We start from the raw sequence: 27113 nt of genomic DNA, 5'->3' as shown, positions 1-27113 counted from the left end.
TCCTGGCCCTCAGCTCCACTCCCAACCCATGCCAAGTTGCTTCCGGTCATGGAGTTTATCATAGCAAAAGAGAAGTAACTCAGAGCAACAGGATTGCATGAAAACATTCTAGAGTAAAGTGGGGCTGTAAGTTGAAAAACTGAAAAAAAAAAAAACTGATTTAGACCATCCTGATATTGAGCACCAAGACAGAAGAGAATGGCATACTTACACTTAAAGAGCAAACTAACTCTTCCAAAACATAGAAACAATAGCACCAACAACAACAAAAACAAAACTCAAAGGCATGCTAAGCTGAGGTTGTCTAAAGATAAAAATCCAAGGACGTTGAATAAGAAGCAGCTGCTGAGCATGTGCTATAGAACCAACGCCATCAGACTGCATGTGCTGCAGAACCAATGCTATCAGACTGCATGTGCTGCAGAACCAATGCCATCAGACTGCATGTGCTGCAGAACCAATGCCATCAGACTGCATGTGCTGCAGAAACAACACCATCAGACTGCATGTGCTGCAGAACCAATGCCATCAGACTGCATGTGCTGCAGAACCAATGCCATCAGACTGCATGTGCTGCAGAAACAACACCATCAGACTGCATGTGCTGCAGATTCAATGCCATCAGGCTGCATGTGCTGCAGAAACAACACCATCAAGCTGCATGTGCTGCAGACTCAATGCCATCAGGCTGCATGTGCTGCAGAAACAACGCCATCAGGGTGTGTCTTACTCAACATCCCTCAGGCAGAGTAGTGTTGTTAGCTTTACCATTAACTTGATCAATACCGTTAAACAATACAGTTGCTGAGACCCAGGAAACTGATTCTCAGAGAAGGTATTGATTTCATATGGTCCTTGTGCAAAAGAGTGGAGTCCTGATGCCAAAATCAAGTTCTCTCACAGTTATCCAACACAAACTGACATCTCGCCCAGTCTTGAGATGGCAACAAGACATAGATCAGCTATGAAAGAGTTGTGATTTTCAAATCCTAGTTCCTAAGCAATCTTAAAGGAATATCTATTGAGCTGTGAGAGAATGAATTCAATCAAATGCCTAATAGGTCTGAACTGTTTCTAACCAATGACCATGAACTTGTTAAGCAATGCTTTCTACAAATCCAACACGCAAGCTTCTCAGGCAAGAAGTTCTAAGCAAACACAAAGGAAGGTTCTGCCTCCCAAAGGAAACCAAAACCATAAGGTTACTGAAACCTCAACTAGACAGTGCCGAGTATCACGAAACGACCAAACTTTGACAGTGGAGTACACTAAAAGGAACATATATTTTGGGGGAAGGAGATAAAAGAAAGAACTTTCCTATGGTGAATTTAATCATAAATTGCATAAAATGATGACATCGTGGAAAATGTCTGACCTGTCACAACCTCCTTCCCTGGAAAAACATCAGTCAAACGGTTGAGCTTACACAGTAGCAGAGGGGGTACAAGGCGGCCATACAGGCAGGATTCAGTCAAGACATCAATGAGAATCTTTATGTCTGTAAGAGGACACATTCGAAAAGCCAAGCTGAGGACCAAGCCCTTCTCCCTCTACTCAACAACCGTCAGGTGCAGAGAGCAGAATGAAGCTGAAAACTGTGTTTCTGCACCGCTGGCCTTCATGTGCCCGGTGACAGGCGCACCACCTATCCAGAGCGTGCTAGAAAGAGGGGTTTCCGTCACAGGAGGAGGTGAGCAACGGACTCTTCTGGGGTCCAAAATGGCACAGAAAGACAGGCCGAGGAAGTCGTGAAACACCTGACTTCTCCATGCCCTGTTAATAACAAAGAAATCATAACTGAGGGCTGCTAGGGCCCACGGTGCATTAAGACACAAGCATCAAAGCATCAGTCTTCCTGGCCATCACCTTCCACGAGAGAGTGGGATTTGCTTTCCTTAAAGAATGCCATAGGTAGGAGTGCAAGGACAGCCACTGTGGGTTTTGGTTTGTCCATTTTATGAACGGTATCTGCTTCTTTTATACACATCTCTACATTCAAAATGTGGATTCCTATCTCAATCTTTAAAATGCTATATTTGAAACAAAATAATTTTGGGGGGGGGGCAGACCACTGACCTCTGGCTGTCTCCCTGTGAGTGCAGACATGCCTCAAGAGATAGTCAGCTATAGAAACTGGGCCTACTGCCCACAGAGCAGTGCCTTGCCACAGGGTTTCTGCAACTTGGCATAAACCATATATTTGGGGTATAAAGAATTTAGCTTTACTAATAGCATCAAAAGAATAGATAATGATTTAAGTCATTTACTTTCCAAAACCTTGAGGTGTGATTATGAAAATTTGTTAATATTTAGTAATGTTAGGGTTCTGTCTAAGCTCCACCCTACAATTACCTGGCAACAGCCAGGTATGCCTCTCCCCACAGTTGCCTGGCAACAGTCAGGTAGGCCTGGCCTATAAAACAGGATGCTAGGCCCCCTCCTCTCTCTGTCTCTTATTCTTCTTGCCTCTCTTCATCTCTCTTTCTCCTATTGCCCCTCTTGGGCTCTCCTTCCCTCCCCCTCCACATGGTCATGGCCGGCCTCCACTTCTCTACTCTCTCCCTCTCTCTGCCTTTCTCTACCTCCACTGACCCATTAACTCCCATCCTCTGTCCTGAATAAACTCTACTCTATACCATGTTGGTGTGTTGTCCCTCAGGGGAAGGATGCCTGGGCATGGGCCCACCTAGGCACCCCTGTTCCCAACACCACCGTATACCACATTCTCTAAAACCCCTTTCACTTTTTATGATCACAACATTGGTGCTGAAAACATAACAAGTAATGCTAATCATATCATAATCTAACTCACATCTAAAACAGGAATCAGCCTCACACTACATTTCTTCCTGTCATTTACTCTTCATTTCCCCGTCTTAGATGTCCAATGGTCCCTCAAAGTGCTTAAGTTAAAAGGTTGGTGCTCAGCCCATAGGACAAGAAGCTGAAGACAGCACCTTCAGGAAGGCGAACCTAGTGGAAGGAAGTGAGGGGGCGGGCCCTTGAAGGGAAGAGCGGGATCCTGGGCCCTTCCAGTCTCTTGCTTTGTTTCACAAGCTCAGTGAAGTCAGCAGGCTTCTCCTACCACACAGGCTCACCACAACACACCTCAGAGAACAGCAACAAATGACCACCACCACCACAACAACAAAGCAAGTGCAGGCAAGGACATGGTGAAAAGAGAGACATTTTTAAGCTTTCTCCACAGGAATATAAACGAGCAGAGTTTGAGTTATTCAAAACTAAGCCACCACACGAATGAGCAACTTCAGTACAATCTATTTGCCAAAAGGACTGTATAGGTGCAGTTCTGCGCCCACTCCAACGTTTTTTCATAAAAGCCAAGATACAGAATTAATCTGGTGAGAAAGGATAAAGAAACTGTGGCCTGTGCATATATACAATGGAATACTATTCAGCTGTTCGAAAAGAGGAAATCCTGTAGTTTGCAGCAATATGGATGAACCTGAAAGATGTCAAGAAAAAAAAAATCCTAGCACTGAAAAATAAATCCTGCATGATCTCACTCATATGTCAGATTTAAGAGAGTTGCATTCGCAGAGACAGAAAGTCTAACGTGCTACTACGGTGAGAAGTAGGGAAATAATTAAAAGAGGTTGTCAGTTAGGTACGACTGAAGTGGAAGTGACTGGCCATGGTGGCCACTCCAGTAGCTTAAGTCGCTGTGTATCATCTACTTAAACACTGCTGAGAGACTGGAGTCTGCTCGTTAAGAATAAGTATATGAAGTGAGAACTCCAAGCAGTCATGTTACAAAGAATGACATTTCAAAACACTTTGTGCCCTGTAAATTAGATCCAACTCCTATTTGTCAACAAAAACACACTGTACCAGGAAGAATATTCAACCCACAAATTCATTAAAATAGTACATTTATAAATAAACCCAATTTAGTCACTCTAGAATACATACTGTTTCCAAGCATGCCATGCACTATGAATTATAATTTCTATTTGTCAGTAAAATTTAGGAGGAGGGATATTTTAGCCACAAACTGACACAAGTGGTAAATCATGAGTTAGCGTTAAGGGAACAAGGAGTTTTACTTCAAATTTGCCGCTAGTCCTTCCTGGGTAATGCACAGGGCTTCCACCCACTTATAAACTAGGCTCGAGGTTTGAGTCACCATCCTGCAGCTTGAAATTAAGATTCTAAACTTCCTGCCATATGTCCGGTAGGCAAACATCAACCCTAGACCCTGATAATTAGATGGCAAACAGAGGCGGAGCCACTGGCACCTGTCAGCACAGCACGCCCTGGGGACACAATGACTCAGCACCTTCATCTGCACGGTATCATACCCCAGGGAGGGGCTAAGAAACATGCAGGGGAATGCATGGACCAGAAATGATTTACAGTGTGGATAGCACCATCAAGTTCTAAGATACATCTCTCGAGCAGTAAAAGTCTCAATACTCTGTCTTTCTTGATTTAAAACACATAATCACTTTTCTAGCCCAAGCTAAAGGCTTTTATGGTGATTTTATTTTTCAAAGTTAGAAACCAGAGTTTATTAAGGGCCACATACATCCAAGATTTTCATCTCAGAGTAATGTTGGCGCCCACTGGCAGCGGGGAGCTGCAGATACTATCTAGTTAAATGCTCTGCACAGGGAAAGATAACATTGAAGGGCCAGGTTAGTAGAAACAACAAGATCTATACCTGCAGGTTTTCAATTTCTTCTTTGTGCTCCCTCTTCAGATGTAGGATAGCAGCCTGGTATTCTGGAAGATCACAAGAGAAGCCAGTTACAAAGGAGCACGGAATGAGTCAGAGAATTCCAGGGCACATCACCTGAATCCCAGTGGGAGCCACCCTCTGAACAAGCAAAGGTGTGCACAAGGCGTGCACCGGAAGGAGAGCTGAGAGAGATGGCCAGGACTGCAGTAAAGGGGGATTCCTTCCCTTCGACACAGCCTGTATCACAAAAAGTACCAAGTTTGGCAGTGAGGGCAGGGTTATAAAGGGAAGAGGCGCGCGAGTGCCAGTTAAGACCAAGTCAGGTGTTTGTCTTCAAGGAGCTGAGAGTTCATGCCACAGAGAACAAACACAGATGTGTTAAGTAAGAGAGGTTATAAAAGAAACTTTCTATCTGAGAGCACAGAACTCTATTTTTAACTCAGTTTAACACACACACACACACACACAGAGAGAGAGAGAGAGAGAGAGAGAGAGAGAGAGAGAGAGAGAGACGCTAATGCTGGCCCCTTTCTTGGCTCTTGATCAACCAAGAAAGCCAAGACTATTTGTCATTTGAAGGAGATTCCTGAGAGAACTGAGGCTGAAAGAAGGACAAAAATAAATTTCTAGTCCACCTTTCATCTGAATATAATGACATTCATTCCAAAACTTTGACCCCAACGTACACAGGAGCTGCAGCCAGCTACCAAAACTACCATCCCATCGGGCTGAGAATAGGAGACAACTACTTTCAACAGAACAGCTAACGTGCATAGAACCACAGAGACATTCACACTGCAGGGAACGACAAAGCAAGATGCCGTGACACTGACTTTTGTGGGACAAACCAGTTGTTTACAAGTATGTTCTTGGTCGCAACTTTGTATTGCAACAAACAGATTATTCCTCTAACTCAGTATCCTGAGTTAGGCAGACATTTTGGGCTTCCAGTTCAAAGCGGAAGACCATAGGAAAGTGCCAGCAGGAGAGGAGCTGGGTTGTTGAGGGCTATGCCTAGCCACACTGCAGCCCTGCGAGGACCGTGCTCCAGTAGCGATGCTGTCGGCATCTAGACCATACCGTGAATCAAAGCACGTATCGCTATCCCCACAGCCACCTACGTAGTCTGAGCCACCATCATCTTTCTCTACCCTACATTCTCCTTTTCAGAGGGTCCCTTGCTCCCCTCTCAGGAACATCAAAACTGAGTCTCCTCATGAAAGTCTGGACAATCTATTAAAGACACGATCCAGACTGTGTTTTACTTCTGGCATTTCATGGAACCTGCCATTACGACTCCTTCCTACCTGTTAGGGCTGGGGAGGTGGCTCAGGAGCTCCAGTGCTTTCAGTGCTTTCTACAAGTATGAAAACTGGAGTTCAGATACCCATCACCCAAATAAAAGCCAAATATGGCAGCATGCATCTGAAACTGAAGAAGTGGACCAGAGGACCAGAGACAGGTGGAGTTCAAGGGTTCACTGGCTAGACAGTCTAACCAAAACAGAAAGGTCTGTGAGAGGCCCTGACCAAAAAATGGGGTTGAGAGCAGTTGAGGAAATCACCAGACATCAAACTCTGTGTCCATACCCCTGCTACACAGGTATGGGAGAAAACACCTACACACATGAGCACACAGGTACACACACACACACACACCAAGGGCTGCAGGCCACAGGCTTCTCATGATCTCTGTCTTCTCTCTTCTCATGCTACTCTTCCCACTTGTACATTCCACTACAGGCACACTGGTTTCTTGCCAACTCTTAAACCTGCCAAATGCTTTCCTAATGGACTTTGAGGTAGAGTCACAACCTATGATCATAAATCCAGGTGCCCAGTGAATCCGATCTATAATGCAGCCAAAGGAAACCAGTTAATTCAACCTTCTTGAGAAAGGAATGCCTCTTGGGACATTTACCCTCCTCTGAACAGAACTCACACAATTATGCTGTAAAATTATTCATTTTATATGAAATGTGTCTGTAAGGGTGTGGTACATAGAATTGTGACTAACTTACTAACAAATTGACAAAAGAGGTCACTGCAAAACCAACACCGAGCAAAGCATGATCTGTCTCCTCCTTAAGCAAATATTTTGGCTAAGCAGTCCACCATTACAGGTGGGGGGGGGGGAAGCATGACCTGAAGCCAGGAAGAGGAAATGCAGCCTTGATCAGTGGGATTGCTCATTTAAGATCTCGACTCACAGGGCAACAGGACAGAATATAAAGGTCCCTCCTAGGGCTGGCAGATGACTCAGTGGGGGGAGGTGCTTATCACCAAGCCGGGCAGCCTAAGCCTGAGCTTGGGTCAAAGGGAAGATCTGACTCCTGAAAGTTGTCTCTGTCCTCCACACAGGCATTGAGACATGCACACTTACACACACACACACACACAGTCACACACACATACACACTCTTACACCCACATACACAATAATATATACACTTACATACATAAACATTCACACACACACTCACACACTCACACACATGTATAATGTATACACATACATACATTAAATCTAATTTAAAAAATTAAGAAAGGTTCCCAAATGATGCCAAATCAAAGCCAGGCTGGTAGTTTCCATGCGTGCCTTCTGAGAGGTGATCTGCCCTGCTTGAGGCATATTCTCAGGGAGGGTCAACATTCTTCTGAGATGTCAAGTTCAAGACCAAGGATGTTAGTGTTAGTAAAGAAGAGAACTTAACCGAGGTATTTCATGGCAGAGCTCTTGTTCACTTGAGACAGAGGAACAGAGATTTTAAGTCTAAGGCCTTGAAAATGGCAAATTCCGCTGCAGTCACCAGACTCTCCATGAAAGCTAAGAAATTAATGAAAATATTTTGCATCAAAAAAGATGCAGTTATTTGCTTGTTTGTTTGTTTTTAAAACATCTCAGACGAAAGACAGAAAATCTCTTTAGTGGCAGAATTCAACTTTTGGAGGAACAAACACACAAGAACTTCTGTCCACAAAGTTCCTTCTAATCAAGCGCTTCATCTAACTCAGGGCTTCCCTTGGTGGTTTCCTGATCTGCTCAGAGTAATGAGACTTCTCTTCCTCCAAGTGCCTGGGCAGGGTCTCCTATTTGCCAAAGGCAGAATCAGAAACAATTTAAGCAATACAGAAGGTACAGGCCCACCACAGCTGTAATCTACAGCTGACTGTGCTCACCTCATAAGTGTGAAACTGCTGGCACCCTTTTGTATGGCACTGGCTTCAAGAACAGATCTAAGCACCCCCTACAGACTTCCAAGAAGGCCTTATCATTGATAAGCCTACACGACAGAGAAGGAAAGCAAAATGCTCAGGTGAACATCTTTCCTAGAGCCACAAGCCGTAAACGTCAAAGACAACATCCAGGGGACGACTCTATTTACCCTGGGGACTGTGTGCTTGGTATGGTTCTTGTTTCTTTGGTTAGGTAATCATGAAGTACACACAAAACTCAGAATCCCTAGAAATTTTAAGGTTGGGAGCTTTGTCCAAACACTAGAAGAACTCAAAAATGTTGGACTTTTTCTCTAAGTTATTAAAATAGATATTATGCCAATGTTCAGCAATCAAGAGCTAGTCTTCCGGAGGATCCAGATTAGATTCCCAGCACCCATTACAACCCTCTGTAAGCCACGTTCCATGGGAACCCATTCCCTAATCTGACCCCTGCAGGCACCAGGCATACATGTGGTACACATATATACACACAAAGAGTAAAACAAATTTTTAAAAGTTTAAAAATTAATTATTTAAAAGGAGATCTTATCTTTTTTTAATGCCAAGGTTTGAGAGAAAGGGGGTCAAGAAAACTGTATAAGGTCTATCATCTAATAATATTGATAGAGGTTAGGTGTTTGTCCATTCTTTCTGGACTTACAGGCCAACAGTAAGAGTTTGTTGTTAAATCAAATTTTACTTACCCTCTCACACACACATAGATCCTAGACTTCTCTCACACTACGCTCCTCCCTTCCCCCACCCCCACCAATACCCCCATCTTAAGAAGCTAGATGTTTTCTGATTACCTAATGCTTGAGAGTCATGACTGTCTGTGTGTCTGGGAATTCAGGCTTGTCCCACTTATCCTCCTTTGGGGCCTTCCCCTGTACCCCGTCTTTACATTTTAAAATCCATCCTTCAGTCTTCCATGGCAGGGACTCTTCCTCCATTACGCCCAACCTCTACTCAGTGCTTCCAGAGCTGCCCGTGGACCACCCACACTATTCAGATGTGCAGAGCCTTACTCCCATGATGCACCTGCTTACTGACTCGGAACCTGGAGAACGCTACAGAAGCGGCTAAGTGTCACCACACAAGGGAAAGTCGGTGTGCCACTGCTCCAAGAGAAGGTTCATTTAATTTAAGGGGAAAAAATAGATTAAGAAATACGTGAAAATAATAGCCGAAATATTACAAATGTGTGTCAAAGATAAAAGGTAAGGACATAAGGAATGGGAGGATGTAATCCCTCACAGAAAAAAACAAATTCAAATTTACCCCACAAGTGGATGCAAAAATACTCTCCAATGTTTTTTTTTAAGCAGATAAAAATATTCAGTCGTATAAAGCAAACACAAGCCATTTACTCCAAAACTCAAGAATAAAATAAACACTGAGCTCCTGTATTTAGCATATGTAGGCAGACAAAAAATGCAGCCAGGTCTCAATCTGCCCTGCCACCTTCAACAATATAGCTCTAAGCATAAGAAAGAAACCTTTGCCCCCCCCCCCCCCAAGAAACAGTGGGAAAGGGGTCAAGGAGCCAGCCTGGGTCCAGGCTTAGTACCTTAGAGCAGGGACTAGCAGGGTGTGTGCTAGCAGGGTGTTGGGGGGATGATGCGAGTTCTGCTGGATTGATGGATAATTCTTTTTCTCTTCTTACAGTGAGTTGCAGTATATAACCCTGGCTGACCCAGAACTTGCTTTGTAGACTAGACTAGTCTTAAACTCACACAGGTCCATCTGCCTCTGTCTCTCCAGTATTCAGATTAAAGGCATACATCACCGTGTGTGTGTGTGTGTGTGTGTGTGTGTGTGTGTGTGTGTGCATGTTTTATTAAGTTTGGTGCCCGTGGATGCTGGAAGATGATGTCCACTGCCCTGGATCTGGAGTTATGAGATGTGGTAACCAGCCTAAATGTGGGTTCTGGGAGCTGAACTCCGGTCCTCTGCAAGAACTGTAAGTACTCTCATACTCTGAACTGCTGAGCTATCTCTTTAGACCCATGTTCGGTCCTTTCGAAGTTTCTCTGCTAACAACTTCTAAGCTTCCTTCCTTCTGAGCCAATGGGCAAGAACGCCCTTAACCACGACAGACGAGGGAGTCAGACCACACCAATTACAATTTACTGCCCATGAGTGGAAACCCTCACCCTATTCATGACCCCTAATACCATGAAATGCCAGGCCAATCCCCTTCTCTCTTCCTCAAGTCATGTCAGACCAGCCTTATATGCTTGACCGATTTGTCACGAAAATCTCAGGATGTACTCAAAAAAAAAAAAAAACTTTTTACACGTTCTGTGTGGGTTCAGTGTACACAAGGTCTCAGGATCTGAATTGGATTAGAGGCAGAAGGTCATTGTTGTCCCTTCAAAAGGGACAACAATCGGCAATCAAGAGACTAAGTGGATAATGGATCAATTGATTATATATACAGAAAAAAAATAATTTCTCCACCCAAACAACACAGCACTAGACAGCAGATGAGAGAAATACCATAATTCAGGATTTATAATTCTCCATACCGATTTCTTTAGGCAGAAACATTAAGAATTACCAACATTAAAAGATGAGGAGAGCCCTCAACTCCCTAAGCTTACCAATATCCTATTGTTCTGAGCCAATTTGCTTAGGGAATTAAAATACTAATTCCCCCAGAGTGATGCTATTAGGAGGTGGGGTTGCTGAGTGGGAACTGGGTCATGAGGAAAAAGTTACCATGAACCAATGAATGGAATTAGTGTGCTTATAAAAGAGTCTCCCTTTCATCTCTTTCACCTTGAGAAGACATAAGAACCAACAGAAACACAGCCATCTGTGAACCAGGAAATAGATCCTCCCCAACGCCTGTTGTAACCTTGAGCTCAGACTTCCCAGCCATCAGAACTATAAGAAATAATTATCTATTGTTTATAAGCTTCACAGCCTATGGGATGTTTTCTATAGTGGCATATGGGACCCACTATACCAGATAGCTTCCGTCGCTGAGCCACGCACTGAACTGAGCATTGGGTGTGGAGAACAATGAGGAGAAACATGCCCAAACTCAAAGGTCTTTCACGGTGTACATCTTTGATACGTGAGAAACTTCATCACAGACGCTCTGTGATGAAATCATTAAACCTGTTGTCTCACAAGGCCTTCTTTGCTCTTCTCTGAATGTTTTATTTGCAGAAGTGGATTGGAGCATTGCTAAAACATTATTCGTCTACCTTCACCCCGTGCTCTTTGCTGTGTAGAAATCCCCTAGCTTTCAGTTTGGTCACCAAGTAGCTGTAGCTGCTGGAACTCAGGAGGGAATGAGGGGAAAGGCCTGACATTTGATCACTGATGGCCTTGCTTGCCTCTCGCAGTGCTGTTCCGCTTTTAGGTGAGAACACATGATAAGTGCCTGCTCCTTCCTCAGCCTGGGTCCCAGAGATGCACAGACCCAAACCCTAGGCACAGTAGACAGGAAAGCCAGCTCAGAAGGGCCCAGTCTAGTGCATATAAATAGGCTTGCGCTCTTTATACCCATGCAACGACATAGTTGTTACTTGGAGCTGTTGGATGTTACGCTGACTTGTTACGAAGCATTCATTGTTGCTGCTGGCAAGCAATGGTAAATGAGTATGTTTGGCACGTTTTCAGCTCCACGCATATATTTCAGAGGATTAGAGACATAAGACGTATTTTTCCCAGGTGACATAGACCGGCATGCAAAGCGGTTAATGAGCCTAAATAAACAACTATATACTAAAATTCTGAGCAAGGAACTTGTGTCTTTAGGTTCTGGGGTACTGATGTAAAACAGGTTCAAAGGTCAGTGTTCATACGACTCTGAACATTACTTGTATTGAGAGAAAAACTCCATTGCTGGATGGCTTACCTCAGAGAAAGTAGCCATTCCATCAAAAATCCTAGCTGCCTTAGACAAGCTGCCTTTTCACGTCATCCTCTTACATCTATTTCCTGTTCTGTTAGGATGAAGATGCCAAGCAGTTTAGGATGCGATTCCAGGATGCAAGCATAATAAAGCTTCCTACTCTTCAAGACATACACTGAGAAGAAAATGTTTTTAAAAAAGTACCCAATTCTGCCACTAGATGGCAGTCACAGCACTGCACATTGAACAGTCCTAAGACTCACCACAACTCCTCAAGGTTTGTCAGGGTGGAGGGATGAGGGGCAGGCAGTGGGCCTGGCCTGGGGTAGGGAACTGAACCAAAGCTGAGAAACAGCCCCTCTCATTCAGAAAGCGAACGGATGAGGAGAAACACAACAAATACGGGATTTTTCCAACCATATATCCAAAAAAAGACAAGCATGATCCAATGGGCTTCTGGGTGATCTGGGCTGGAGTTTGCCTGGTCCTCTGCCATGTCTACACATCACCGGTAGCTCAATGATAGCGCAAGAGAATCAAATCACAGGTGAGCTGAACATCCTAGACAGTTGAATGATGAAGCGCCCATGCGCGGTGAGATATCAAGGGGCAGGACAGTTACAGCAGAGTCACCAGGGCTAAGTACCCGTGGGGTTGGGAATCTAAGGCTTACAGCTCAGAAACCCACTGAGGGTGCTGCTTCCCTGGGTGGGAAGAAAAGCTGAAGAAAGCATCAACTAGGGCCCCGAGAGCAACCTTCAGATCTTAAATCCCATCCCACGACGCCCCGATGACAAACCCCAACACAGGCACCAAGATAGTTATACAGCATCTGTATCAAAGCTTACATCATTCTTGTAAGATGAACTTCTAACTATACGTCCTGCATAGACTGCAAAATACACAACTCGATTCCTCAAATTATTCTAAAGATAGGAGCCCTCAGGCCAAATTTGTAACTTGCATCATAAAGGAAATAAACAACGGAGGCAGACAAGATCAACAACAGAAATACTAAATCACCCAATGTAAATTTTAAATATCAAATGCACTGAAAATGTTTCATTGTTTTCCGAATCTGTACCAAGTCTACAATAAGAAGAATCACTGCTAACAAAAGTGACAAGATCACACTTTTAAAGTAAGGCTGAGAAAATAACAGTGGGTGATTACGAAGACTTGACATGGCAAACCCCAACACAGGCACCAAGATAAAAAAAACTCAAGTGCTCTCACATAAACTCTACTCCAAAATGCATTTTTGAGTAGAAGATGCTGAAAATTAAAAGGTTTTCATGGCACAAGAAAAGAAAATTAGGAAAGAATCAGAGAGCTAAGGAAGGGGCATAGCAGGCAAAAGCGCTTGTACAAGCATAAAGACCTGAGTTCAAATCCCCAGCATTCATACAAAAAAAAAAAAAAAACAATCTAGCCTCCTGTACTGCAGCCCTGTGGGAGTGAGGGTTGCTGACTGCCAGCCTAGCTCCCGGGTTGGCTCACACACACACACCCTGTCTCAAGGAAATAAGGCTAAGGGGCATCTGTCAGTTAAGGAACTGTGGCATTGATATAGAGATAGTAAAATGATACGTGCTGTGATTTTTGTGAGTGTGTAGCTCAGAGGGCAACTCACAGTGTAGATTTTCCACCTTCTGGGTCCCAGGAGTTGAACTCAGGTCCTGAGCTTGTTGGCAAGGGCCTTTACCACTGAGCCATTTCACACACCGGCAATCACAGTATTTATCAAAAACGTCAGCAAATTTCCAAAGTAGTGGTGAAACTTGAGACAAATCCATTCATGTAGGATTAGTGTAACAATTTCCACAGTATATTTACTGAATTACATACTACTAATGAGAGTCAATATGTTGACTTTATTTAACGTCATAGAACTATATCAATAAATCATGTGTTGAATTAAAATAAAATAGAATGCTTCCGTAGAGAAGCACCTGTGATGATTTTGTTAACTATATGTAATGTGTCTGCTACTATGCTTTCTAAAGCTTTATGTCTGCTCCCATAGATGCCATCCGCCAAGCTGCTGGAGGAAAGCTTCCTATTCTTTTACTATGGGAAGTGGTTACTGAATAATAACCAGTCAAGCTCCCAGCTGTAAGTGGCAAAAAATAAGCAGGAATTTATGTCACTCCCTAAATAAGACTCAGGGAACATTGTGGAGGAGAGGGGAGGAAAGAATATAAGAATTAAGAAAGGGGTGCACTGCTGTGTAATTATTTCCTCTCCTTGAAACAATCCCTTCTGAAAGGAAGAAGTAAACTTACAACTCAAGAAGTAAAGGGAACTTACAAGTCTCAGTCTAAATCTGTGGAAGTTCCTGAAACTGACAGGATTCACAAGGCCCCTCCACAGTGCTGTATAATGAGTAAGTAACTTCTGAGAAGACACTCTGATTCAGTGAGCTGCCTTTGAGTTTTGTAGAGAGGTCCAGGGGTGGTTCTCTTGTGAGTTATTGACCACTGCACTGGTTAGTTTTTATGTCAATCTGACTCAAGACAGAGACAATCTTAAAAGAGGGAACTTTAATTGGAAAAAAAATGTCCCTATCAGATTAGCTAGAGGCAAGCCTGTAGGGCATTTTCTTGATTAATGGTTGAAATGGAAGGGCCCAGCCCACTGTGGGTGGTGCTTCCACACGAAAAGCCAGAATGAGTAAGTCATAGAGAGCAAACCATTAGCAGTGTTCAAACTTGAGTTCCTGCTCTGACTTCTTTTTGTAATGGAGATGGACTATAAGCTACAAGCTAAACAAACAAACAAAACAAAACAAAAGCAAGAACGCCCTTCCTCCCTATACTGTTTTTGGTCGTGGTGTTTTTCAAATCAATAAAACCCAAACTCGCACAAGCAAACGTAGCATGATCCAGCTGTGCTGTGTCATCCACGCTCACTCGTGTAAGTAAACCAGACAAACTCAATGGCTCACCGAGAGTAATCACCCACATCTCCCTATAGTATGTTAGAGCTTTGAAACAATGGGGTAAAACGGGGTAGGGATCACTTTCAAGAGAGATGAAATTATTATCTTATAGTTGTTAAAAACATATATTGGGGTAGCATTTGCACAGAGCTCAGAAGTCCCAGGTTCTCTGTCATCTTGGAAACACATAAACAGGTAGACTGTGGATGGCGCTCCAGTGGGCTCTGCAAGCTGATGAGCACACAAGAAATGCTGGGTTGGCTCACCATCTCTAGAGAGAGCAGCAAAGAAATCTGATACAGGGATTAGCAGAAGGGGCTTCAACACTGGCTTCATAAATCTCAGAGGTATAGAGACAGGCTTAATATGGTACAGATATTATTCTACCTTTATTTTATATCATTTTATAATTATCTGTGATTCTTTTCTGTAAGCAACAACAGATATGTTCAAAATTAATATACGCACATGCACTCATACATTTTATATGACAGTAGATACAGCCAAATAGTCAATTAGAAGAAAGCTGAAGTCCACACAAAATGAACACTTGGTGCTCAGAGATGACCACGTTCTTCGTGTGGCATGGACTGGCATGGACTCCCTGGAGTCACACGTTGGTAGAAGCTGCCTGCTTTCTCCCTTGTGCTTTTAATCCGTCGCTGAAAGCCCTTTATTTAAGGCTGACAGAATGAACCTCAGAAGAGAGAGTTGAAGGTTACTCTCTGGAGAGGCAGGTGGAAGTCAGCCAAATGTAACTGGAAGGAGAGTGGAATTTTCTCTTAAATCAGGCCAGGCTACCTGCCCAGGTTTCTAAAGGAGACAAGACACTTGTGCCTCTTACATGGTGGAAAAGTACTCTAAATATAACATGTTGCAGCTGCTACCTGGATTGTTGCCTGTAGCTATACAGTTTAGTTGGCATCACGTCTACTGCTCAGAATTTAAAAGTGTGTGTGTGTGTGTGTGTGTGTGTGTGAGAGAGAGAGAGAGAGAGAGAGAGAGAGAGAGAGAGAGAGAGAGAGAACCTGGGAGCTAGGCTGGCAGTTAGCAGCCCTTGGAGAGCCTCCTATTTCCTCACCCCCACAGGGCTGCAGTACAGGAGGTTAGATTGTTTTTTTGTTTTGTATAAATGCTGGGGATTTGAACGTGTGCACGTGTGTTTGCACATGCACATGTGCTTGTAGTTGAACATGCTATTTTCAAGCCTATATCACTAATTTCTAACATCAAAGGTGAGCAGACCTCTAAGACAAACGGGGAAAAAAAATCAACCTAATTGATAATTTGAGGTACAAATGGACTCCCAAATTAGAAAGCAGTAGCCTCTGTGTAGGCGGACCCACCCACAAACGAATGTAGAATGCTCTGGCCTCCCCCCTGACACACACACACACACTGCTAGGCCCACAGTTTTGCCAGAAACATAAACTAAAAACACGTGTTCCATTGTGCTCAGAGCGTGGGCTTAGAGCAACAACAGATGAGATCACAGAATATGTGACACACATGGACACTAAACATATATTCATAGCTTGTATGTGAGGTTCACATTTTTGTTTAGCAATCTGAAGATTTCCAAGCATTCTTCTTGGAAACTACATGCAGCAGGCCAGCAATGTGTAGAAACTCAGGACTATGCATGCATGTGGGTAAGGACCGACAAGAAGATTCCTTGGGATAGCTAGAAATTATTGGTTCCACATATCTTACAAGCCTTTTTAAAAGAACCCAGGTTGCAGTCAATGTTTTAGGATTTCCCTCGCCCCCATATCCAGCCCCTTTGAGTAACAGGATCTAAGATAATCTCAGGATAGATTCAGTGGCAAATTTCTAGTTTTCCAAGTGAACAAGATGAACAATGAGACACTAAAAGAGATAAAACACACGTGAATACAGACAATCTCCACTTCCCCTTCCTGTTCAGAGCCGAGACTAACATGAATAAGGCCATACAAAGAGAAGAGAGGCCAGGCAGTGGTGGCGCACGCCTGTAATCCCAGCACTGGGGAGGCAGACGCAGGTGGATTTCTGAGTTAGAGGCCAGCCTGGTCTACAGAGTGATTTCCAGGACAGCCAGGGCTATACAGAGAAACACTGTCTCGAACACCCTCCTCCCCCCCCCAAGAAGAAGGAGGAGGAGGAGGAGGAGGAGGAGGAGGAGGAGGAGGGGGAAGGAAGAGGAGGAGCAGGGGGAGGAGGAAGGGGAAGGGGAAGAAGAAGAAGAAGAAGAGGAGGAGGGGAGGAGGAAGAGGAGGAGGAGGAGGAGGAGGAGGAGGAGAAGAAGAGAAGAAGAAGAAGAAGAAGAAGAAGAAGAAGAAGAAGAAGAAGAAGAAGAAGAAGAAGAAGAAGAAGAAGAAGAAGAAGAAGAGAGCTCACTGATTCCACTAAAACACAATGAAAAATAAAGTAACCTCAGAGGCCACAGTGAGACACTGGGCTCTTACAGCCCAGCTAAGTAGCTCTGACCTTTGTACAGTGATATTAACCTCAGAATCAGGAACATAAATGAGATAATCAGGGAACTGTGAAAGTCAAAACTTTTTCACCAGCCAACCCATTTCAACATCTCATAAAGCCTTACCTCTTGCTATTCTTCTGTTTTTCAGGGCTGGTTTATAACCTGTGGGGGTTGATCCTGGCTCATGACTGGATGTCCCAGCCCCAAAGCAGAAATCTGATTTGTTGTGTTTTGCTTTGTTTTAATGCTTTCCAGGTGACTTTGATAAGGTAGCCAGAATGGAGGGCATTGTCTTTTGTTTGCTTGCTTGCTTTGTTTTATTCTCAAGCCATAGGGACCCGAGGCTACGTTTACATCTCAGTTTTAAAAGATATGCTCTACATTCGACAACTCAAGCTCTGCTCTCTCCAGCGGATGAAGCCACAAAGTTGACCCTGCAGGTAACTAAGAGCTAATAACACAGTAGAGGTAAACTCTTGGTATCTTACTGTATGCAGTTCCCCTGAAAGTCTAGCATCTAGGAGTAGTTACAGAGAAAAGATACAAAGAAAAGCAATTGTTTCTTTGTTTGTTTGTTTGTTTATCAAGACAAGGTTCTCTGTGCAGGCATAGCTATGCTGGAGTTCGCTGTAGGCTGCCCTTGAACTCAGATCTGCCTGCCTCTGCCTGCCTAGTGCTGGGATGAAAGATGTGCACCACCATGCCAGGCTTAGCAAAAGCACTTCTTAAGTGTCTTCACATTCTTCCACCTTCCAACTGATGCAATGATCCCATTAAGACTTGTTTTAGGAGCCTGAGAATAATGCAATTGAAAAGGAATAAATTTTCCTTTACAGTAAATGGCATTGGCATAAATAATCTCCAACAAATTAAGGCCAGTCTTTAGTCTGAGCCCGTATCCCGTGATGTAGCACTTTCATCCCAGATTTAAACCTCCCATTCAGAGGGAAATTTATTAAGATACAGGATGTTATGCAGGAGGTGAAACAAGGGATGTTCTAAGTGGAGGTGAAACATTGTATCCTTCAGTAAAGCTACTTTTAAACTCAAGAAGTAAACAACACAATGGCTTCAAGAAGTCCCTGAAATGAACCAGATTCACCAGGCCCTTCTCTTTCCAAGCATATATAACCAGTAAGGACTACTGAGACAAGTAGAGCTGCCTTTTAGAGGCCCAGAGCAACTGATGGACCTAGGGAGGACACTGTCTAACCTTTTGAACCACTTGCAGGTTTGGGCTTCACTCCAGGTTTTCAGCTGTGGTGGGCTTTGGTAATTCAGCTCCCTTTGAGTTAGTTCTGCTTCTATAAGTAACCACATGCCTGTATTCTTATAAGCAACCCTAATAAAACTTACTGGTTCATCAAGTGGGACTTTAGTGATATCCTCTCTTTGGTGTGTTGGCAGTTCTGTATCTGGAGTAAGACATTTGTTCATGTCTTCCCAGGAATTATGCTAAGTGTCATATACAAAACAAAACTGTAAAATCACAGATTTTAAAGATGCATTTTCTGATGCTGCTGAAGTCAGTCCTCCTCCCTTAAAATCCTTACAAGAAAATTAAGAATAATCATCAAATCGCCCATTAAACTAATAACAGAGAATGCCTGTATGCATTTGGAATTACACTTTATGGTCACACAAGAGGAAAAATACAAATAGTTGTTTAGCTGGGGACAGACTGTTTGCCAGGCAAATGTATTTTCTAGTATACTTTAAAGCCTCTTGTTTTAAAATGGAATCAAACATTCAGAGTAAAAGGAGAGGCAGAGAACAGGGTTTTGAGAAGGGGTGGAGCATTATTTAGTAGCGGTTGCTATAAGTGGAGTAAGGGCTGGAAAGGCAGAGACTCTGGCAGGCAGAACATCTCCCACATGAAATCAGAGAACACAGTATTGTGGGCCCACACATAGCCAGAGAACACAGACTCACAGTGACAGAACCTCGAAAGTTACAGAATTCTCTTCTAATGTTCTTTGCAGTTCAGATTAAGAGTAAGAAAGAACAAGAATTAGAATTTCTCCAGAGCTGGGGATTCCTAGATGTCTGTTCCTTAATGAAATTAAGACATTATTAGAAATATCGTATCACAGAATTCCAGCGAAGGAAGGGTTCACAGATAGAGGAACGTGTATTGAGTCAAGTTCCCAAGGAAGAAAACACGGGGTATGTGTTTGCAGAAAGCTGAGGAAGATCCCAGAACAATTGAAAGTGGTGGGAGAAACCACAAATGTTAAAAGTCCATAAAGTACATGTCACTAATTGACCAAACTGGAAGAAAAACCTCTTGGAATTAAGTGACTTAGAATAAAAAAAAAAAAGATTACAAATGGTCGTCAAGGGAAATTAGAGACTTGGATTTTAGGACATTGTGTCATGGGTATACCAAGAAAAGATAGCTCTTGATAAGCATAGACTACACTTAAAGACTCCAAGGGACCCAAAGATGCTTTCTTCATTGATGTCTAGTCCTTTGATATGTTTTGGTTTTGCTCTTAAGGCCTCTCCTATAAGGAGCTTGCAACAAAATAGATCCTTAAGTTTATGAGGTTGTTCTAGTCTGGGTATAATTAAAAACCAAATGAATAATAGTCAACTCTTCTTTAGAACTTTATGTTGCCAACCTATGTTTCTATGCACTGCATTTCATGCTTTGCAAATAACACATTCCACAAGTGTGGAGTTAGAAGCCAACGCTGATTCTAACATGCATTAGTACTTCTATCCCACAAAGAAAAGCTTTTGCAATGAAAACTGCATATCCAAATAGCAGATATAGACAATGTACACCATGCAGCAAGCAAAATATACTACTAATAATATAATAATTCTCCTAAGACTTTTATGTGCATGATAGCACTACCACCTCCATATTTGAGGAAAAGAAACCAAGACAATGGAAGCTTTAATTTGCCTAAAATTACAGAATAGGCTAAAGAGCCAGCATTTGAGCTCAGAAAACCTAACTCTAAAGGCTAAACTCAAAATGCATACAGAATGCTATTAGGCTCCCTGAGTCCTGAGGAGAAGAAAAGAAGAATTACAAGGTCAGCAAGGGGGTGCACACCTTTAACCCCAGCACTCTGGCAGGCAGGGGTAGGCAGATCTTTGTGAGCAAGGCAGCTTGGTTTACAAATCAAGTTCCAGGACAGCCAGGGTTTTACACAGAGAAACCAGATCTCAAAAATCCAAAAACCAAAACCAAGAACAGACAGGCAGACAGACAGACAGACAGACAGACAGACAAGAAATACTATGATGTACAAATCTGAGCTTTGTACTCAAAGAAGGAATGGGCACTGGAGAGTTTGTGCCTGATGCACCGGAAAGATTTGGACAAACCAGAGAGGCCTCGCATCCCACAAAATAGGTCATAGCAGGCCTGGTCCTCTGCAAAGCTTCTTTCCCAGCTAGCAGCTTCCTGAAGTACAGTCCTGGGCACCAATGGTCAGCACCAACTCATCTCTGCCAGCTGGGAAGCCCTTCCTTATGTCCATTTTAAATCCATTGCACTTTTAGGAATATATAAGGCTTCTATTTTTCCAGATATGTATTTCATTTCATTAATATAATACCTGGAGTTACATCCGCAGTTGTCCCGAACAGAGACGCCACAGCTGAAAGAGCATCCAGGTACCCAGCTACCAGGAAACACAGCCCGAGGCTGTACATCACCTATGCCTTCCATAACCAGCAAGCTGGCGGCCAGGCTCATGAAATGTATGCACTTCATTTGTAGCTCACTGCCTTAGTTGCTATGGTAACAGATGCCACAGAAATAGAAAGTCACAGCCAGGGTCGACATTTCCCTTAACATAAGAACAAATGTTCAGTTTTGCTGGTCATCGAAGATACAGTAACGAATGGCGATGTGCCATTATTGCGTTTCTCTTTTAAAACCTCTCAACCACAAAATCCAGTGTCCAAAAAAAAAAAAAAAATCAACAAATAACAGCTTTGCTACCATAATTATCGATGACAAAACGATGGTAACTTACTGTTAGTACAATCAGTAACATCTGTTGTATGAAACAGGTACTGTGCTGAGAAGCATGTGCAAAGGAATACACCACAGTGCTATGTTCTATAGGACAGGCAGGGTGATGGGTTAATAAGAAAGAGAAACTGGTGTCATCTGCAGTAATTTTCTCAAGTCTTGAACAGGTACATAAGGAGTTTAATAAGTCTTCCTTTGAAAACATGCCCCCAAAGTAAATTTAGAGTACAGTCAAAGATCCAGATGCTATTATATATAATAATCATCAACTTGGTGTATTTAATAAAGTCAATGTTTTAAATGTTTACCCATCACTATGACAATACTGTTGTTAATATCAACATGATGTGTTCAGTGAAACCAGCTGTTTTACTTCATCGACATCCTAAGACTCCATAGGTTGATACAAGTTGATACAGTTGATAAAAGTTTTCCCCTTCTGTGCATGTCCATATGTTTTCTAAGTTTTCTTAACTATGAGAATGAAAATAACTCATATAAAAGTGTTTGGGTTTCTTGGTGTAGCTCTGGTTCTGAGCCAGTGTTGAGGAGCCGCTGTCACTCACACCAACCAACAACTTCAAGATCAGAGCACTGAGACCAACAAAACAAATTCTGGACAGAGGAGGCCTGCTTCCGATCTGAGGTCTGCCATCCAAGTGCAGGGTACCCAAGGGCTTAGGTTATCTGCTGGGTTTCCTTGTCTGTCAATGAAGATGACTCTGATTTCCAGCACCGGGCATTACGAGCCTTCCGGTTGATATTTATACAGTGCAGAGAGCAGTGTCTGCACCCGGACATAGACAGAATGCCAGTGGCACGTCCCCTTCTTCTTTGACACTTTCTTGAGTGTATTCAGGATGCCTCACTGTAAGTTCTCACTAGACCTCATCTCAGTCTCTACAGTCCCTACGTCAGCCCCGGTTCTCCTTCTCCATCTACAATGACTGTCTCATCTAGTCCAAACTTTTCAACACTGACTTTTGCCTATGCAGTGACTCTCCAAGGCATAACTGCTGGTTGGAAAGTCTCTCCCACTATTCCCCATTCGTAATTCCAAACACTAGTTCAACATCTGCTACAGCATGTCCTATCACTGTCTTAATTTTACCACATACACTTGATCCACCCACTTTCTCCTTCTGTCCATGGAAATTCCACACTTTCTTTGCTCAGTGTCAGAAATGGACACTTTGTAGTTTTTCTCCTCACATTCAATCTGTCAGGAAATTGTAGTGGTTCTTACAACTGAGTATGTAGAAATGTCTCCACTACTGTCACCATAGTTCAAGATGCCACCCTCTATGCAAATACAGTCTCCTGTCTGTATTCCCATTACTGTCTTCAGTAGTCAGTTTCCCTATAATTGTGGGTCAAGCTACCCACCCAACCTCCTACCTTGTTTTTCAGTTCAACATAGTAACCATAGGGAGTCTTTCTAAACAGGACTATTAAGCCATACCTCTGTTCCAATATGTCTGGTAACTCCCTCTTCACTTTGCATGCAACCAAATCAAACAAACCCTATGTGGGATTACAACGTCCAACATCAAAGGCTCACCCCTTAATCCTCCTGCATCACAGACGCCTTTGACAGCTGACAAAGTCTAGGGATTCCCAGACTAATGGTGTTACATTTATTTAAAAAAAATAAAAATGAATTGCAGGAGAAATCAATTAGGTTTTTAAATGCTTTTAAGTACAATGTGACCCATGTGTTCCAGTAAGTAGTGCGATCTAGTGAGGTCTGATGTGAGGTCTGATGTGTTTTAAACAGTACTGAGACTTTGTAGAAATGTGCCTTCCACATCCACCTGCTTTGAACTAACTCAGTGAATGCCAGCTTTAACCATGTGTATTTTCACTTCTGGATGACACCCAGTAATGGTAATCCACATTTTTAGCAAAGGTCATGAAAGACTGTGGCACAACGCTCTTTAAGGATGGTTGTGAGCCACCATGTGGTTGCCGGGATTTGAACTCAGGACCTTCAGAAGAGCAGTCAGTGCTCTATTAACCTATGAGCCATCTCTCTAGCCTCAGGCATAGCGCTTTTTAAAGTATAACAAAGAACACTGTTCTTCAAATGCTTTCCTTGTGAACCCAAGACATTTTAAAATAAATAAATAATAAAAACCACAAATTCAAGTAGAAAAGCCACATACATAAGATGGCACCTAAAACCATTTTTATTTTTGATAGAAATCTTACATGAAATGTACAATATAGACCAGATTGGCCTTAAACTACCTCAGCCTTCCAAGTTCTATAAAACTCTTATAATCTTAAAATTGGTATAAAAGGAGAGTTCTGAAGGGGCTGCACATTTTGATAACAAATATTTTATAGCATCTAAGTTTCCATTTGATGTTACTCAATAGACCTTTGAATTCTGCCTGTGAATCCTCAGAAGTCCTCTTTATAAAGGCTCTTGATAAAGATGTCTGCTCTGGATTATTTCTGGACACTTTGTCAGCAGCCTAGAGGCTTCGCATCTCCTGTTGACTTTGCCTGCATCCCCTTGGCCATCCTCTCTTTTCTTGTCCCTCTGTTCAGGTGCCTGTTCTAGCTACCCCATCTGTCTCCCTAAAAGAACCCCTTGGGGAGGGGGAGGAAGCAATCTCACTGTATTTCCTCCTATTCTTCTGTCCTATGGGTCTATATCAGAAATTCACACATTATTTTTATTAAAGAGGCTTGAAGCCCTTCATTGACTTTAGTTTTACTTTATTGAAAATGGACAAATGAGATAATATTCCAGTTCTTCTCTTGCAAACCTCCCAGAGGCAACTCAAAGGCTAGCTAGCCCTGTAGGTACAGACACCAAATGGTTTCTCTGGGTTTACCACAGAAGGACACGGTCTTTCACGGTGGAAAGACCTACATCCCACTCTCAGTAGAGCCTCTGAGCTTGGGGAAGGAGTAAGGAGGGGAGGAAAGGGCCCGGAATCCTGACTGAGGCCCCTTGTAGGAACTCTGGACGGACTTGGGACAAGGGTTGGAGAAGATACTCTAGAGAGCTGGCCGCCCTCTGTAACCTTAGGCTCTGGTGGAAACCACTGTGAACCGGGCAGGAAGGCATGGAGAAAGGACCTTAGCCATGCCCTGGGGTAAGATAAACAATACGGGCATTTCTGTAAAATGAGCTGCTCGCTCTGCCTAGGAGCAGTGACTCATTAAAGGTCAGCCATAGTCATGCATGTCCTCATTCCTAGATAAGACCCAGTAACAGCAACCCATACTTTTAACAAGGTCTCAGGTGACGTGGGAGCAGTATTGTTCAGAGTGTAGCCCAAAACAGTGTTCTCCAAACCGTGCATGCACCCCGGGTTTGTTTTGCATTTTTCTAAAAAAAAAATAGCATACTCCTTACACATAAATAAAGTGACACCTAAAACATTTGTAAATTGATACTGTGGCAAAGTCAAGTTATAAAGAATTTATGAATCCTGAGATCTTAAAGCAACTCTGGCAGATTTAAGTGTAGCCAATGGTATCTAACAAACATCCTGATTTATGGCACAAAGTACCATCTGTTTTTTGAAAGTATGAACAAATTCTGCTTTGACACTTAGAACTTTTTTTATGGTTTCTTTTATCTCTTAAAACATTTCAGAGCCAGGCAGTGGTGATGTACACCAAAGTCCCACTAGTTGGGAGGCTGAGGCAAGGGAATCCCTCTGTGAGTTTGAGGCCAGCCTGGTCTACAGAATGAGTTCCAGGAAAGGCAGGGCCATACACAATGAAACCCTGTCTTGAAAAGCAAAATAAATAAATAAAAATTTCAGTCTCCCCACAGAACTCACCCAATAATTTAGTTTTCCAACTGAATGCCTTGTATTGATCACATCTCATAATTTTTACGGGATAGAAATGGATAGAAATATAACAATATTATTTTAAAAGAGCATTCTAGTTATCAATGTTAGCTATAAGTTTACTTCTGGGCAAGTTATTCATCTTATTTGAATGGGTAGGATGTATTGTTAACCATTTTAATAAACTGTGAACAAGTTTCCAGAAAGAAATTATACTGTCAACTTGAACCTTCTGCAAAGTTAGCTAACTCAATAGAACTTCAATGCCTGACCAGGCCAGGACAGGGTGGACTGTTGGATGTTCAGAAACTAATTACAATTTATCTTGGGCTAACTTTAGCCCCCTAAACAGCCACTGCCTGCCCACTTCTGTGTGCAATGAAACATCCTATGACTAACAGATAAAAACTTTTTGGAATGTATTAAGAAAACTCTACTTTCTACCAACCAAAAGGCTAAGAATATAATGAGATGGCACCTGAGGCCTACAGCGGAGCTTTTAACCCACGTGTACTTACTGTCTCCATCAACATATTTAAAAAGTGCCTTGATTTACAACTTCTTTTTTTTCTATTATTAGAAAAAACTTCATCAAACTGTTAGCATATTGGAACACAGAACATGGAATTTGGAGAAATAAACCAGTGTCCCAGGGGCACAGTCACTCATGGCTCCAGAATAATAAATCCCATGAGATGTAAGAGCTATGGAGGTTTTGTTGCTGTTGTTGCTATTGGGTTTTGTTTTGTTTTGTTTTGTTTTGTTTTTTTGTTTTTGTTTTTGTTTTGATTTGGTTTTGGTTTTGGTTTGGTTTGGTTTTTGGCATGGACAAGGGTATCTCAGATGTCATTACTAAAGGTAAAGGAGCATCTGGGATAAAAACTGCTCTAAGTTGTCTCCCCTGGACCCGGAAAGGGCATGCTATGATCCTTGGTTTATGGGCTCTCCATCTCTTGATTATTCAAATGTTTGTGCATCTTTTTTTTTATTGGTTATTGTATTTTATTTTTTTTATTCGATATAATTTTTTATTTACATTTCAAATGATTTCTCCTTTTCTAGCCCCCCACTCCCCAAAAGTCCTGTAAGCCCCCTTCTCTTCCCCTGTCCTCCCACCCACCCCTTCCCACTTCCCCGTTCTGGTTTTGCCGAATACTGCTTCACTGAGTCTTTCCAGAACCAGGGGCCACTCCTCCTTTCTTCTTGTACCTCATTTGATGTGTGTATTATGTTTTGGGTATTCCAGATTTCTAGGTTAATATCCACTTATTAGTGAGTGCATACCATGATTGATCTTTTGAGACTGGGTTACCTCACTTAGTATGATGTTCTCTAGCTCCATCCATTTGCCTAAGAATTTCATGGATTCATTGTTTCTAATGGCTGAATAGTACTCCATTGTGTAGATATACCACATTTTTTGCATCCACTCTTCTGTTGAGGGATACCTGGGTTCTTTCCAGCCTCTGGCAATTATAAATAGGGCTGCTATGAACATAGTAGAGCATGTATCCTTATTACATGGCGGGGAATCCTCTGGGTATATGCCCAGGAGTGGTACAACCACTCTGGAAATCAGTCTGGCGGTTCCTCCGAAAACTGGGCACCTCACTTCCAGAAGATCCTGCTATACCACTCCTGTGCATATACCCAGAGGATTCCCCACCATGTTTGTGAATCTTAATAAAAAGGTTCTCTAGGCTCTTCTCCACTGAAGACTGGACATCCTTAAAGAGGGCTCAAGGGAAAAAATGCTCAGCAAGTGGCATAAATCTGAAATAAAACCCCAATAATCAAACAGCTGTCTCAGGCAGTGTCCGATGGGGACTCAGAAGATGTCATGAGATGGTGGGAGAGTCAAGGAAGCAGAGCCGAGACTGGGAGGAAAGTGGGCAGAGTCCGAAAGATGAAGCTGAGATACAAACATAGGCTGAGTCTGAAATTATAGAAAAGTTTAGTTGGCATTGGTGGTCATAGGGACCTTAGTGCAGTGGCAGTATGTTATCTAATTGGATTGCTGCAATGTGATAATTACTTTTTAATTAAAAAGAAAATAAGTCATTAAAAATAATTCCTAGAAATGTTTTTTTTTTTTAGAAAATCTG

At 42.6% G+C, this 27113-nt stretch overlaps 1 protein-coding gene across 1 annotated transcript in view; it reads right to left on the bottom strand.

Moving 5' to 3' along the window:
* The window catches only part of LOC127685716 (formin-1-like), a 248884-nt gene that overhangs the window by 207303 nt on the left and 14468 nt on the right, over positions 1–27113 (bottom strand). The window contains exon 3 of the mRNA XM_052183177.1: positions 4685–4746. Coding sequence (XP_052039137.1) covers positions 4685–4746 — 62 coding nt within the window. The remainder of the gene's footprint in view (positions 1–4684; positions 4747–27113) is intronic.

The sequence above is a fragment of the Apodemus sylvaticus genome, chromosome 5 (assembly GCF_947179515.1).
Source record: "Apodemus sylvaticus chromosome 5, mApoSyl1.1, whole genome shotgun sequence".
In the NCBI taxonomy this organism is placed as follows: domain Eukaryota; kingdom Metazoa; phylum Chordata; class Mammalia; order Rodentia; family Muridae; genus Apodemus; species Apodemus sylvaticus.
This window is presented reverse-complemented; position numbering and strand designations above follow the sequence as displayed.